Raw genomic sequence first — 15,984 nt, forward strand, 5'->3', positions numbered from 1 at the left:
TTAATCTCTAGGTAATTACTATTTTTTCTTTCTTTTAGAAGTTATCCTGTATCAGATTAAGGAGGATCTCTCATACAATTAATTTTTTAAGAGCTAATTATCATCAAAGTGTTGGATTTTATAAAATTCTTTTTCTTTGTATTTTAAGATAAACTCCTTTAATTTATGAATAAGGTGTATTATAATAGTTAACTTTAGAATTTTCAAACCACCTTACATTCCTAGAGTAAATTCGAATTGGTTGTGATTTATTGTCCTTTTTCCCCCACAGGATTTAATTAGTTAATTTTTTGTTTTAATGTTTGGGGAAAATATTAACTTATATACATATGTTTTTCTTTAATATCCTTTTCAGGTTTCATTATCAAGGTAATGCTGGTTTCAAAAATCAAGTTGGAAAGTGCTCCCTCGTTTTCAATTAATTGGAATAGTTTGAGCAAGATTGGTGTTTTTTCTTAAATATGTATAAGAATTCACAAGTGAAGCTGTCTGGGTCTAGTATTTTCTTCAAATGAAAGTTTTTAATAGTATATTTAGTTACTTTAATAGATTTAGTAGAACTATTCAGACTATCTATCTTCTGAAGTTTTGCTAAGGTATGTTATTGTTTTCCTGGGAATTTTCCCTTTTCCTCTAATTTTTCAAATTCATTGGGCTAATATCTTTTTATTATAATATATATTTAATGCCTGCAATATCTGTAATTGTGATACCTTTTTATTCTTGATATGGGTAAATTATGCCCTTTCCCTATATTTTTTATTATAGGTTCTTACTGAAATCTGTATGTTCTTGAACCCAGCTGCTTTCCTAGACTCTAATTGATTCCAAAATACTTCTTCAGTTTCTATTTTAGTTTTTATGTAGAAAATTATATCATCTGTGAAAAATGAGTTTAAAAACTTTCTTTCTAAATATTTTTATATTTTTTACTACCATTCTCATTTTACTGTGCTAGAACTTTCAGCATGGTGTTGAATGAAAATAATAATGGCATCTTTCTTGTTTCCTGAATTTAAAGGGAATATTTCTTACATTTCACCACTAAATATGATTGATACATTTTAAATCAATTCCATCTTGAAGATAAAGGAAGTTGCCTTCTATTTCTAGTTTTCAAAGATTATTTTTAATTTTTTTTAACGGGTGGTGAATTTTATCAGATTTTTTACTGCATTTATTTGTTGCTGACTTAGTTTTTCTTACTTCATCTGTTATTATGATAATTTACATTGGTAGCTTTTTAAATTTTGAATCACCCTTCCCTTCTTAGGATGCATCTTATTTATGTCGCTATTTTACGTGTGTGTAAATTTTCTACTGAATGTGGTTTCTTAATATTTTATTTAGTATTTTTCCATCAGCTTTATAACTGAAATTAGAGAATTTTCCATTCTCTAGCTGTCTTTTCCTATTTTTCCTTCGAGGTTATAATAGCCTAAGAATGTGGGTCAAGTATTTTTCTTTTTATTTTATTTAACTTGATTTTAATTTTATTCAATAAAAAAATAAATAATTTTTTTAAAAGACGATTTAAAAAGACACATATACCCTATAAGGGCCACAAAGAAAAATAGTCCTCTAATCATGCCCCCATTTTTGGTTCTGGCACCCTACAGCAAGATTGGCAAACTGTAAAATCCCAGACAGTATTCAGGCTTTGTGGGCTGTCGGGTCTCTATCACATTTACTCAGATCTGTTCTTGTGTTGAAAAAGCAGTCATGGAAGATACCTAATGAATGAATGCGGCTTTGTTTATAAAAACAGGCAGCAATCAGGATTTAGCCCCTGTCCAAGGGAAATCACTCTTATTTCTTTTTACTGTCCTCTGATATTACTTTTGTATTTCTAAACAAAGTTTCTATGTTGCTATTGTCTATTCATTTTAGTTTTAGATAGTGTGTATTGACTCTGTACTATAAAAGATGATGATTTCCTTATTTAATGCTACTACTATCAAATATAAACCCTTCTCCTTCTTCCATACTATTATTAAACATATAGCGATATTAGCTAAATCAATATTCAAGATTTTCTTTATTATGAATAATTAAATATTAATAGAGCTGAGTCTTATTAATGTTTTTTTCTGTTATTAACTCCCCCTATCTGCTTCCTGTCCCTGCTATTTGTTGCTTCTTTTTCTGTTCAATTAGTTTTCAATGCACCTATTGTAAATTGCCTCTGTTTTCTCCCAATTCTTTTTTGCCTCCCTATGTCTTTGCTTTGGTCTCTGCTTCTGTTGACTATTTTTCATCATTTGCAATTTGGCATTAAAATTTAGCAATATTAGCAGTACCATACCAATGGAGAACCAGCCATTTCATTGGGGGGAATCTGCCTTATATATGTTTGCAAATCTTTTGACTTGGAGTTAGTATCCCTGGAGAAAAATTTTCTAATATCCTGAGTATAGAGGATAAGCTTGATTACCAGTATTTCGGAAGCATCTGACCCCTTTCCTAAACTGCATCTGGTATCTCTGAATCCAGAATCTCTCTACTTCAGCCACTCCAGAGAGCATACTTCTTTGGTCATGATGGAAGAATGGAAGAAGGGTAGTTACTTGGGTGCTTGGTATCAGGAAAATAATTTAGGGTTTTAAATTCCTAAAGATTTAGTCTCTTTTATAAGGACTTTCTATATACTGCTTTTGTTGCATACCATAAGTTTCAACGTTTGTACTTAATCATCCAATTCTCAATATTTTCTAATTTATTTTATTATTTCTCCTTTGACATGTGAAAAATAAAGAAGAATGCTTTAAAATTCCAAAATGTGTGAGGGTCTTTTTTTTATCATTTTATAATAGATTTATAATCTTATGATATAATAATTAAAGGGTATGATCAGAATGATATTGATTCTCTGATGGTTGCTGAGATTTGCTTTGTGACTGAGTACATGGTTAATTTTTTATAATTATCCCTTATCTACTTAAAAAAAGGTTTATTCCCTTCTTGTTGGGGGTGGGCAGAATCTTATAAATGATCTTTCAATTAAGTCTGTCATTCGGGACATTCAGATCATGCATATCCTTCTGAATTTTTCATTACTGCTCTATTAATTACCGAGATTAATCATTATAGATTAATCAGTTTTTACTAGTAGTATTGTCAGTTTTTGTTTTATATATTTTTATGTGATCTTCTTAGGTACATACAAATTTAAAGTTGTTATATCTTTCTGGAGAATATTTGCTTTCCTTTATATGTGATGATCCTATCTTTAATTTTGCTTTTTGCCTCAATATATGTTTTTTCTGACATTAATATAGTTGCAACAGCTTTCCTTTGTGAATATTTTTATGTCGTATCTTTTTCTATCCTTTTACTTTGAAATTTTCTGTGTCATTATATTTTAGGTGTGTCACGTAAATGTGATGAGAGTGGATTTTGGTATTTACCAATTAATCAATCTGGAATTTTTTTTGGAACTGTTTTTTAATAGATAAATTAGTCTATTTCCAGTTTTAGTGATTACTGATATTTGAATTTATTTCTATTGTCTTATTTTGGACTTTCCGTGTCCAGTACTTTTTCTTTGTCCCCCTTCTCCACCATCCTATCACATCTTCTATTGTATTTACCACGTTTTCTTTATTTTTTGGAATTCACAAATCCTATTTTTATTATTTTTACTCTTGAATTACTTACTACATGCTCATTTGACATAGCAATATCTTAAGTTAATTAGCACTTCTACCCTCCTTTGGAACTATACAAGAACCTTAGAATATCTTAATTCTAATCTTGCCTCCCCCATTTCAGGACCAAATCCATCTGTTACTGTTGACCAGTGTTTTAATGCAAAATTTTATCACCCCCTTCTAATTTATTATAATTATAAGTTTTACACAGTCGATTCTTATTAAGATTTACCTGTTTCTTTGCTCACTGTTGCTTCTTGCATTCCATTATCTTTGGGATTCAATTTCTTTCTGTATCTAAAGTTCATACTTCAGTAGCTACTTCAGTGAGAGTCTGAAAGTGCTAAACTTCTTAAGCTTTGTTCATCTGAAAATGTTTTTATTTTACTCTTGTTTATGATAATGATTATTCCCTTGTTTCTGATCTCTCATGTTATTGGTGTTAAAATCTGCTCTAAATCAAATTTCTAAGTCTTTGTAGATAATACATGTTCACTCTGGTTTGCTTTGAAAATACTCTCTTCATTTTTGGTGTTTTGGAGTTTTACTATAATGTGTATATATAAAAAAGGAATTCTTTAAAATCCTATTTTGATTTGTGATGCCTGAATCTGAATATCCAGATTCATCTATTTGAAATCTTCTTTAAATTTTTAGTCATTTAAAAATTATTTTCTTTATGGTTCACCATATAATTTTATGATCTGAAATTGTTTGTGGCCTAATTCGGTTGTTTTTTTCTGGCTGATTTTCACTCTTAGTATGAATTGTTTTATTATATATCTTGCAAATACTATAAAGTATTGGGTATGTGAAAAGTTTAACTTCTATAGGACTTAATTTATGAAACCTTATATGCCAGGTTTAAGATGTGTGCATTCAGAGCATTACATTGTTTTTACTAGGTGTCCCAGGGATATCATCTACCTATAACTAAATTTATTTTAATTACTTGAGCTAGGTTCTTAGTTTAAATTGAAACTCAAACTCAAAAACAGTACAGGTACATGATTAAAAATTATTTTTCTACCCCAAACCTCTGCTATCTTTGCAATGGTGTTAAAATGAAAGTTCTTAGTTTTCAAGACCAATATCCTGCCTTCCACACCCCTACCTTTTTTCTGACATCTGTGGATTTCTCTTTATTTCTTGGGGGCTCAGCTTTGCATTTAAAAGCTATCCAGATTATTTTAATATATAAAATGCTGAAATAATATAAAAGAAGTACTTAGCTCAGAATTCAATTCATAGTAAGTGCTCAGAACTTGTTAGCTATTAGAGTTGTGGTTATTATTAATATTATTGCTACTATTATTTTTACCATTACCTTATGGATGTCATTTCTTATGATGTATTTTCAGTAAATAATTGATGACCAAGTGTAAAATATAGTCAAGATTTTCTGCATTGCCTATTGCTAAATACCTTTGATTCCAACCATTATCGCCTCCCTACGAGGCTGAAAACCATAAAAAATGCATGGGTGGGAAATGGTAAGAGATAATATTACTTTTTGCATGTAGTGTGATAGAGAAAGTATGATATTTATGGTCAGACCACCAAAGACTTAACTCTTGGCTCTACTAGTTAATATTTCTGAGATTTATTTTTTGTGGGGGATGGAGGAAGCTACATAGTCTTTATTAACTTCTAATTTTATATCTAAAATTGGGCTAAAACTATCAATCTTTTTTTATGAACAGAAGAAGAAAATAATATAGCATATTTCAAACACATGGGAAATTTTCATAGCACAAAGCAGGATCTTTCTAATCAATAAATTTTCCAGTCTGTTTTCTTTTTCTCATTTTTTTAAAATTCAGGCTTCTTGTATGCACATCATTTCTGAATGAACTTTTCCCCTGAATTTAAAAATCCAGATCCTGAAAGTACAGTATGACCTTCATATCTATGGAAAAGGATCTGATATCTGGAATCTCAGAAGAAAAGAGGGGTGTGGTAGTTAGAGTTAGTTGTCAACTTGACCAGGTGAAGGTACCTAGTTCTGTTGCAGTGGACATGAGTCAATGATACGTGAATCTCATCTATTGCTCATTATATCTGCAGTCAGGGTGTAATGAATGCCTGCTGTAATGAATGATGTTTGATTTAATTGGCTGGTACTTAAATGAGCGAGTTCAACATAGCACAACCCAAGCAGCTCAGCATACCTCATCTCGGTACTCGCAGCTCAGCCCAGGCCTTTGGAGATGCAGAAAGAAATCACCCTGGGGAAAGTTGTTGGAACCCAGAGGCCTGGAGAAAAGGACAGCAGAGATTGTCCTGTGCCTTCCCACGTAAGAAAGAACCTCAGCTGAAAGTTAGCTGCCTTTTCTCTGAAGAATTAATGAAATAAATCCCCTTTTATTGAAAGCCAATCCGTCTCTGATGTGTTGCATTCCGGCAACTAGCAAACAAGTGGGTTTAAAGCCCTGTGAGGCTCAAAGGCCATAACAAGCCATATGTCCTCTTGATATTGATTTTCTTAAACCTGACAGTAGCCAAGACTCTCGGAGAAGTAATTGAATTGGTGACAGGTTCAGATGATTAATAATGAAATAGGCTTAGACATTCTTGATGACTTAATTTAATAGCAGAAGCAAACTTTGAAACTGAAATGTCTGGAGATGGGGTCATTGGCTGGGTCTCTGAGGAGAAAAGAAAACATAAGTTATTCCAGAGAGCTTATTTCATGAAACAAAGCATTTTCTGATAGTCCCAAATATGGAATGAGAGGAAATGGCTTTGATTTTCTCTTTATAACAAAACAAAATTTTAAAACCTTTGAAAATTATCATATTTCTTTTTTACTATATTGAAAAACAGCCTTGGTTAGAGTTATAGAATTTGGAACTTTAGTGAGCAACTCAAGAGTAGAGATCATTGGCATTTTACTTATGTTTTTATTCCCTGTATTCGAATAATCAGTTCTATTAATTGCATGACTTTGGGCAAGTTAACTAACTTCTCTGAACCTCATTTTCCACATCTATAAAATGGAGTTGTTAATACTATATTAGAGTTGTAGGAGAAGCTTTAAAATTTTTAAAAATGTATAAAATCTCCAAGTCATGATATTATATAATGCTGTATACAATTAATGTTTCTTGAATGAAATAATACATGGGCTTTTATTTTTCTCTTTCTTGCTCCTTCTGGATACAAAATTTAGCCTATAGTAACCTGTTGAAAGCACTTCCCTTCCCCCAGTTACTCTGGCTGCCCTAATTCAGTTCTTCATCTTTCTTTTGGACTATTTCAATGGTTATTGGGTGTCTTTTAACCCAGTTCTCTTCTCTTTCCCAATCTCCCTCCTTGCTTTTGACAAAGTTGTTTACTAAGACAAAGCTATGATTCCTGTTGACTTCACTATCCTGCTGGAAGAGATTTAGAACACTCCCTTTTCCCACTTTAAAGGTGAAAAAACTGAGACCCAGAGAGGGGAAGGGACTTACCCAAGCATCTATAACCGAAACTACAGTAAAGTTCACCACCCCTGCCCCTAACAGAGGCATAGTGAAGGGAGGACAGAATACATGTATTCTCCAGTTCTAATCAAATGGGTGCCAAGTACTTGCAGAATTTTTTATTTCAATTTTTCACTTGGTTATTAGCTTTAATTTGCTGAACTTCAAATACATTACTGTACCTCAGTGGTAATATTATTCATTTCCACGCAAATTCTAGGTCAACCTAGAGAAAACACAATTAATAATAGTAGCTAAAGCTTATACAGTAGTCACATTATACCAAGTACTGTTTTAAGCAAGTAAGTGACTTTGGCAAGGTCATATAGCATGAGTGTGGTAAAGTAGGGATTAAAACTTAGGCTCTGGAGATGAAAGAGTAGTGCAGTGGTAGAATTATCTCCTGCCATGCAGGAGACATGGGTTTGATTCCCAGCCCATGCAGTTCTCAAAGAAAACAAAACAAGCAAAAATGCAACAAATGGTTCTGCAATAACCAGATACTCACATGGAAAAAAGAATGAAATGTGACCCCATCATACAGCATACAAAAAAATAAGCAAACCAAAAACCCTCAGGTTCCCAGTTTCCAGTCTGTGCTCTTAGCCAATATGCTAAATGGCACAAACACATTATATTCCCATGCATGCCATATATCCTCCCTATAATGTTGTCTTCTAGTCCATATAGTTTCCTAAATCCTTGTTTATCATTTTCTATGTAATCAGTAAGTGACAACTTGCAAAGCATAGGCTTCTGATTAATTTTTCCCTCTTTCTTTTTCAGAGAGTCATTTTCAATATCGTTAATTTCAGCAAGACCAAAAGTCTTTATAGAGACGGGATGGCCCCTATGGTGAAATCTACCAGCAGACCCAAATGGTAAGTGACCCATGGAATTAGACTCCTTTTTGGCTAGAGAATTTGACCCAGGGCTCAAGTTCATTTGCTGTATGACTAGCTTCATTGGCATTGGCAGGGATAAAGGAATAAAATGAGTTTCTAGATGGCCGTTGTACTGTTCTTTGAGAGTGGTGGGATAGGGAGCATGGTCCCATACTTGAAGTGACCAGTATTCCTTAACAAAGGAATGAATTGTCTGTTATTAGTAAACGTCTTGTCCTGTTTGCCTTTTATCTTTGGATAAAAACTAAACTTTGTTCTGTGTTTTTTTCTAGCCTGAGCATAGATATTGTGAAGTAACCTAGAGCAGACATATTGGGTATTAAAGTTTAATAGATTGCCCTTGTTTTGCTTAGTTTTGTAATGTTTTTGTATAGGTGTTATGGGTATGTGTTTTGTGTGTGTGTATGTGTGTGTGTAAGTTCTGTTTGTCCAATTACTATGGTGAGAAAGAGGGGACTCGGATGTGATTCTTTAATACTAATAATCATGTTAATCATTATTACTCCCATTTACTGAGAATCTATTTTATGTCAGTTATTTGCTGTTGTTAATTCTCACAACAATTTTGCAAGGGAGATTTTAAATATTCCTACATTATAGATGAAGAAATTGAGGCTAGGTGAAGTTGTTACTTTCTCAAGGCCATAAGATAGTAAGAGGAAGAGCGTGTGTTGTTTATGTTATCCCATACTGCAATTCCAACCAATTAATTTGTTCATCCAATCATTCATTTATTCATAACAACAGTTGATTGAGTACACCAAAATGAGATTTTACAGATGAAAACATGTATTATTCATCTATCACATAGTAGGTGTTGAGTGCATGTTTGTTGAACTGAATTGAATTCCTTATGAGAATATACATGTAAAGTGCCTAGCACTTGCTAAGTGCTCAATAAATGCCATCTTTTATTAATAAATATTATGTAAAATACTATACAAATAAGGAATTGTTAATATTATTCCAGCTTTGATCCTTGTTCAAATTTTAATGATGAATGAGATCATTTCCAAAGTCTTTATTTATAGAAAATGAGCAATTTATAAACATTGAATTGCACTTTTATCTACAAATGATAACTTGGCAATTTTTTGTAAGTACTGGGCTGAGAAGCTCAGGTTTGCAAAAGCGTTGGCATTTAATGATGATACAAATGGTTTTCAAAAGGTGAAAATAATTCACTATGCCTGTGGTTTTTTTGTTATTGTATCTGGTTCAACAATATTGCTATTCTTTTTTTCAATCTCCTTTCGACAATGGGGTCTGGTCAAGGGGTAGGCCTTTGTTTTGAATTTCTGAACCCAGCCCAAGTTGACAATTATAGGACACATCACTCTGTTAGTAGGCATTAATGTAGATATAAATCTCAAACCTTGCTAGCAAAAGGACATCCCTGCTGATCTTCTCATGAGGGCTTTCAAAATAACATTGCATTTCTTTTCCAGGTACTATATTTGGATCTTACACAGCAAAAATAATGACCATACCATTTACCCAAGTGTTCGGTTCTAGAGTCTTTTCTTTTTCTGTGCTTTTGAAAATCCATACACCTTAATTGTTTCATTTTGGTTTGTTTTGTTTCACATGGACTGTCATTTGGGTTCTCTTTGTCAGGGCTCTCAACAAGATTTTGAAATGTTAATGACTTCTTACATTTGTATGCTAATGCCTTGGAATTATTGTATCATCCCGTCCCATGTTGGCAGGTTCGAAGCAAAAGCCATTATCTAGCTATAGAGCTTCTCTAATGGCCTGAAAGAGTCTGAAGTTTCAGAACTGAGTTTGTTGGATTTCATCAAACCACTTAAGCACAAAGCGTCATAGCAAACTGAGTTGTTTGTATATCAAATTACTCCAATTTTTTACTTTTCCATCCCAGACCTTGGATATAAAGTTACTCATATTCCTTTATATTCATCTTTTCTTAAGCCAGACATTTAGATATTTGTTTCCTTAATAGAACTTCACTGAGCATCTTATATGTATCATTCACCGTTCTAGATACTGGGGGCACAGTATTAATAGGACAGGAAAGATCAGTCCTAAAAGGGGAGTTTCATTTTAGAATTTAAAAACTACATTAGTTTCACTTAGAAACTAATCTTTACAGGTCATACTTGTTACTCTCCTTACTACTGATTCGTTCTGAGGATCCTTTCTGTCCCTTTGGTGCTTTTGCCTGGGACTTTCTTTCATTTTCTGCTTTGATTATCTCTACCAAACTTGTCCTCTAGTAGCCATAATCCTAAATATTCCCACAAAGAAGTGGCAGACTGGTTGACTCTCAGAATATTAGGTTTTACTGGCCTCAGTAAGTTCATCACAGTTTAGTGTTCTAGACAGTAGCCTGATTCAAACCTGACAATACCTTATTCATCCCAATTTTAGAATATCTTCTCTACTGTCTTCCTAATTCCAGCTTCCCCTATACTAAAACAACCAACATTATAAAAGAATTCTCTGATACTTATATTTTCCTACTTAGATATTCCAAATAGGCCACGGAAAAACTCATACCTCATGACAAAATTAAAATCCTAGACAGCCTAGATTATAGATACCAAATTGGGAAAACAAACTTTCTTCACTTTTTCAAGGTGAAATAAATATTCTCCCCTCTCTTAGAGGGGGCTATACCTTATCACCATAAAAGATGTCATCTTATAATCAATTAGTTACAGAAAGCAAAAGAATGAATTGAAAAGCCATTGTGTAAATGATGGACGCTTAATGCTGTTCTGCCTTGAGTTGATAAAGACAGAATACTAAGCAGCAAATGGAGAAACTGGAAGATTCGGAAGTTTTCTGCCTATTTTAGTTCACTCTGATTCTCTATTAATTCAACAAATTTCTTGACCTTTTTGTTTCTTTTCTTTTCCTTTGTCCTTCCCAAGACTAATAGGGGAGCATTAATTTTTCCTTTCCTTGCCTTGCCTTTCCTTTCCTCTCGCCCTCTCTCCTTCCTTCTTTCTTCCTTTCCTTTCTTTCCTTCCCTCTTTTCTTCCGTCTGTTCATCAGTAAATGCTTACTGAATAATTTCAATAGACAAATCATTATGTAAGACATTAGAACATAACAGTGATAAGAGAGATATGATTACTGTTCTCATAGAGGTTATAGTTTACTGGCCCAAATTAAATGTACAACTCTTGTAAAGTGTGATAACTATACAATGGAGAAATTCAGCATGCTATGGAAACAATTCAGCATGGTTTATAACTTTATGACTTAATTTACTTCAAAGATAATTTCCTCCTTCTTTATGATGTATATTTATGCTGAGACCTGAAAAATAAATAGGAGTTATATATAAGAGGTGGATATATATATAAAATAACAGAGTAAGTTTGAAGGCCATGAAATGAGAAAGACCATTACATCTTTCATAAGTAAAGAACGATGTGACTGAAGCATGAAATTCCAAGGAGAGAGCAACTTGAGAGATAGGTAGGAGTGAAATTGTGGTGTGTCTTATAAACCATGCTAAACAGTTGGATTTGATTCTGAGGACAATATAAAGAAATTGAAGGTATTAAGCAGGATACCTGATAAGGTTAACATTTTAGGAAAGATCAGTCTTACTGCTGAATAAAGAGTCTCTTGGAAGGGAATACAGTTGTTTGGAGGTTTTTGTAACAACTTAGGCTGCAGCTGCTAATAGATTAGGGTAAACAGCAGGGAAGATGAAGACAGGTAGATGGATTTGAAGGACAATAGAAAATTGGATTAATTTACCTTGGAGATTGACTGAACATGGAAGATAAAGGAAAGGGACTGACTGGTAAGACAAAAATCTTTTATAAAATAACTACCCACTCTAGCCAACCACCACATATCTTAGTTTGCCAAGGACTGCTGTAACAAATACCACAGAGTGGTTGACTTAAACAACAGAAATTTATTGTTGCACAGTTTTGAAGAAATCAAGGTGTTGGCAGGACATGATTTTTCTAGAGTCTGCAGCATTCTAAATGTGGATTATTGGCAATCTATAACTCAATCTCTATCTCAGTCACATGACCATCTGTCTCTTTCTATCTCCTCCTACTGTATCCGAATTTTCTTTGCCACTAATGACTCCAGGCATATTGGATCAGGTCCACCCTGATTCAGTTTGACCCACCTTAATGATTTCCTATTTACAAATGGGTTCATATCTGTAGGATCTTGGATTAGAACTTGTACATGTCTTTGTGTGTGTGTATAGGGGGACATGACTAAATCCATAACACCATGGAAAAAACTGCAGCCCACCCTCTACCCTCATTAGCAATTGCTAAGTGGGCAGCTGAGACTTCCATCTCCCATCCCCAAACTCCCAAGTATATGATGACAGAGAAAAGTAAGTAGAGAATTGGGACTTTCATTTCTGTTAGATGGTTATGAAGCCACTTACCCACCTCTTCTTGGTGTCCAGCCACATGGAGAGTCTGAACTTCTACCACCCATGATAGATATTAAGGTGCTTCTGTATCTCCTCCCTGGGTTAGAGTCCTACAGGAAGCCAGGACTTTGACCACCATCCAGGAGTATCAAGGTTACCCACACATGTGGTGCCAGTGAAGGCCACATTGGGAGTACTAAAAAGGAATCTGTCCTTCTCCCAGGCAGTATGTGTCAGTGGAGGCCTAATGGAAAGCCTGAGCTTCCATGTCCATCCAGCAGTAATAAGACACCTCCATTTAGGTCTCAACAGAGGCAAATGGGGAACCTAGATTTCTACCCTCACCTGGCAGCAACTAGATGGAACTGTCCTTTACCCAATTGTGCAATGTCATAAGAAGACTGCTAAAATCCAGGAAATTTAAATAAGATAGAGTCTTAAAATGTAATATCCACAATATCCAGGGTACAGTTGAAAATCACTTATCAACTTGAATGAAAGGAAAGATAATCAACAGACACCAATGCTGAGATAATACAGATGTTGGAATTATCTGACAAATATCTTAAAGCAGCCATCGTAAAATGCCTCAGTGAGCAATTAAGAACGCACTTGAAATAAATGAAAAAAATGCAATGTCTCAGTAAAAAAAATAGAAGATATAAAGAAAATCCAAATGGAAATCTTAGAATTGAAAAGTAAAATAACCAAAACAAAAAAAACTTAATGAATGAGCTCACACCATCAGAGCACAAGGGACAGATGAAAGAATCAATGAACTTGAAGATGAAACAATAGAAGTCACCCAATCTGAATGACAGTGGAAAAATAAACAAAAAATGAACAGAGTTTCAGGGACTTATGGAGTATAACAAAAGATTTAACTTTGTCTTTGGAGTTCCTGAAGAAGAGTATGAAGGTGGGACTGAAAAAGTGTTTGAAAATTTCTGAAAGTTTCCCACATTTGGCAAAAGGTATAAAGGTACAGATGTGAGAGAAGGAGTGAACCCCAAAAAGGATTATATTGGGGAAATCCATGCCAATTCACGTTATAATCAAACATCTGAAATTGAAAAACAAAGGAAGAACCTTGAAAGCAATGAAAGAGGAGTAACATCTTATGTATAGAGAAATGCAATTCAGATGACACATTAAATTTTACATCAGAAACCATGGAAGCCAGGGGAAGTAGCACAATTTTTATAAAATGTTGAAAGAAAAGAACTTTTAACCCAGAAGTCTATATCCAGCAAAAATATCCTTCAGGGATGAAGATGAAATTAAGACAAATTAGATAAGGGAAAACTAAGAGAATATGTCACCATTAGACCTACTCTAAAAGAATGGCTAAAGGAAATTCTTAAACCAGAAAGGAAATGATAAAAGAAGAAATCTTGAAACATCAGGAAGAAACAGCAATGGAAAGAGTAAAAATATGTGTACAGGACAGGCCACAGTGGCTCAGCAGGCAAAAATGCTTGCCTGCCATGCCAGAGGAGCCGGGTTCGTTTCCTGGTGCCTGCCCATGTTAAAAAAAAAAAAAAGAAGCAAAACTGTACATAAAAATAGATTCTTTCTTGTGTTTCCTAAATTGTGTTTTATGGTTGAAGCAAAAATTTTAACGCTGTCTGATGTGGTTCTCAACATATGTAATGGAAATACTTCAGACAATCATATTATAAAAGGAAAGGTTTATTTGTATTAATTTATTTAATCTTCATAACAACTATGAGGTAGGTACTTGTTTCAGTTTGCTAAAGTTGCTAGAATGCAATATACCAGAAATGGATTGGCTTTTACAAGGGGATTTATTAGGTTGCAAATTTACAGTTCTAAGGCCATGAAAATGCCAAATTATAGTATCCAGAGAAAGATATCTTGACTCTGAAGAAAAGCCTCTGTCACATAGGAAGGCATATGACTGGCATCTGCTGGTCCTTTACTCTTGGGTTCCATTGCTCTCAGCTTCTAATTCCAGTGGCTTTCTCTCTGAGCATCTGTGGGTCCTTTCTTGTTTCTCCCCATGGTATTTTCTTTGTAAGCTCTCTCTCTCCATAAGCTCTCTTAAAGGACTCCAGTAAAGGATTAAGACCCATCTTGAATTGGATGGGTCACAGCTCCATGGAAACAACTTAATCAAAAGGCCCCACCCAACAATAGGTCTTCACCCACAAGAATAGATTAAAAAAACATGGCTTTTCTGAGGTACATAATAGTTTCAAACCAGCACAGTACTGTTGTTTTGTAGTGAGAAAACCAAGTTATGAGGATTGAATAAGATAAAGGACCTTAACATACTCCATAAAATATGAAGCTTTGAACAATATTAAATATTACAAGATGGGGCTGGAACTGAAAACTTGACTTTTTTTTTCTATAGCCACTAAAGTGGAGGTTGCATGAAATTATGAAGTTAATCACTGCTGTATCTCCAATACTTAGAACAGTACTAAGCACAAAGTAGGTACCCAGTAAATAATTTCTGACTGATCAGATGCTAGAAGAGTGCTTACACTTCACCACTACTGGGAATGCTTTGCTCTTCCTTTGGTCACCTCTCTGGTGAGGAAGTCTTAGGCCTACCATATCACCTACTTTCCTTTCCACATAGTGGAACACTTAGCCTTAGTCTTATTCAATCTGGTTTCTCTCTTGCTTGTCCATGTCCCTGTTTCATACCTCTTATACAAGCCAGTGTGCTTAAAAAACTCCTCCAGTGATAGTAGGGCCACACTTTAACCAAAAATAACATCTTAAAAAGGTCCTATTTAAAATGGATTTTCTCCCACAGGAATGGATTACAACTGATAACATGTTTTTATTTCTGTCATTTCAGTAACATGTTGACCTGTGTACAGTTCAAGGGAGTCCATACTAACAGACAAAAGAACTTCCCATAGATCTTTCCTGGATAATTCAATTTCCAATCCTGACTTCCTCTGAAATGTTTGACTGGACTCATATTCAGCCATACTCTCTTTAGCAAATGATAGCTCCATAAAACCCTCACATGGGACCCTGTTCTCTGAAACTCACTTCCTGGAAGCTCAGGGAGTTTCCTTTTCCTGAGAGGGCTGCTTTTGGCCCTAGTCTCAAAGCACACTCTCTGGATAGGCTGATAATTTTCAAAAGTACTGCCTTTACAGTAACTACACTAAACATTAATGGATTACACTCCTCAATGAAAAGACAGATTTGGAGAATGGACAAAAATATGGTCCAAATATACATTGTTTACAAGAGAAATACCTTAGACACAAATAAGTTGAAAGTGAAAAGATAGAAAAAGATAATTCATGTAAATATTGAGCAAAAGAGAGCTGAAGTACCTATACCTACATCAAACAAAATAGACTTTGTCAAAAGCTGTTACAAGATACAAAGAAATAATATATATTAATAAAAAACGTCAATCCACCAAAGAGAAGTAATAATCATAAATAATTATGCATTGAACCACAGTGCTCCCAAATACATGAATAAACACTGGCACAAGAGAAAAGAGAAATAGACACCTCTTATTATAACAGTTGGAGACTTCAACACCCAACCTTCATCAATGGTTAGAACATCTA

The 15,984-nt window shown here is 34.1% G+C and overlaps 1 protein-coding gene and 1 long non-coding RNA gene across 10 annotated transcripts in view; one reads left to right on the plus strand and one right to left on the minus strand.

The window, feature by feature from the left end:
• Positions 1-15,984, plus strand: part of LOC143674264 (BEN domain-containing protein 5) — a 1,810,590-nt gene that overhangs the window by 879,385 nt on the left and 915,221 nt on the right. For all 8 annotated transcript variants that reach the window (XM_077149723.1, XM_077149722.1, XM_077149726.1 and 5 more), the window contains one exon: positions 7,904-7,998. In XM_077149723.1, coding sequence (XP_077005838.1) covers positions 7,904-7,998 — 95 coding nt within the window. The remainder of the gene's footprint in view (positions 1-7,903; positions 7,999-15,984) is intronic.
• The window catches only part of LOC143674268 (uncharacterized), a 65,707-nt gene continuing 55,940 nt past the window's right edge, over positions 6,218-15,984 (minus strand). The window contains exon 3 of one of the 2 annotated variants that reach the window (XR_013170984.1): positions 6,218-6,298. This is a non-coding gene — a long non-coding RNA (uncharacterized LOC143674268). Of the gene's footprint in view, positions 6,299-7,299; positions 7,344-15,984 lie in introns of those variants that run through there. The other variant, XR_013170985.1, reaches the window with a different exon arrangement.

This window comes from Tamandua tetradactyla, chromosome 2 (genome assembly GCF_023851605.1).
Source record: "Tamandua tetradactyla isolate mTamTet1 chromosome 2, mTamTet1.pri, whole genome shotgun sequence".
Classification (NCBI taxonomy): domain Eukaryota; kingdom Metazoa; phylum Chordata; class Mammalia; order Pilosa; family Myrmecophagidae; genus Tamandua; species Tamandua tetradactyla.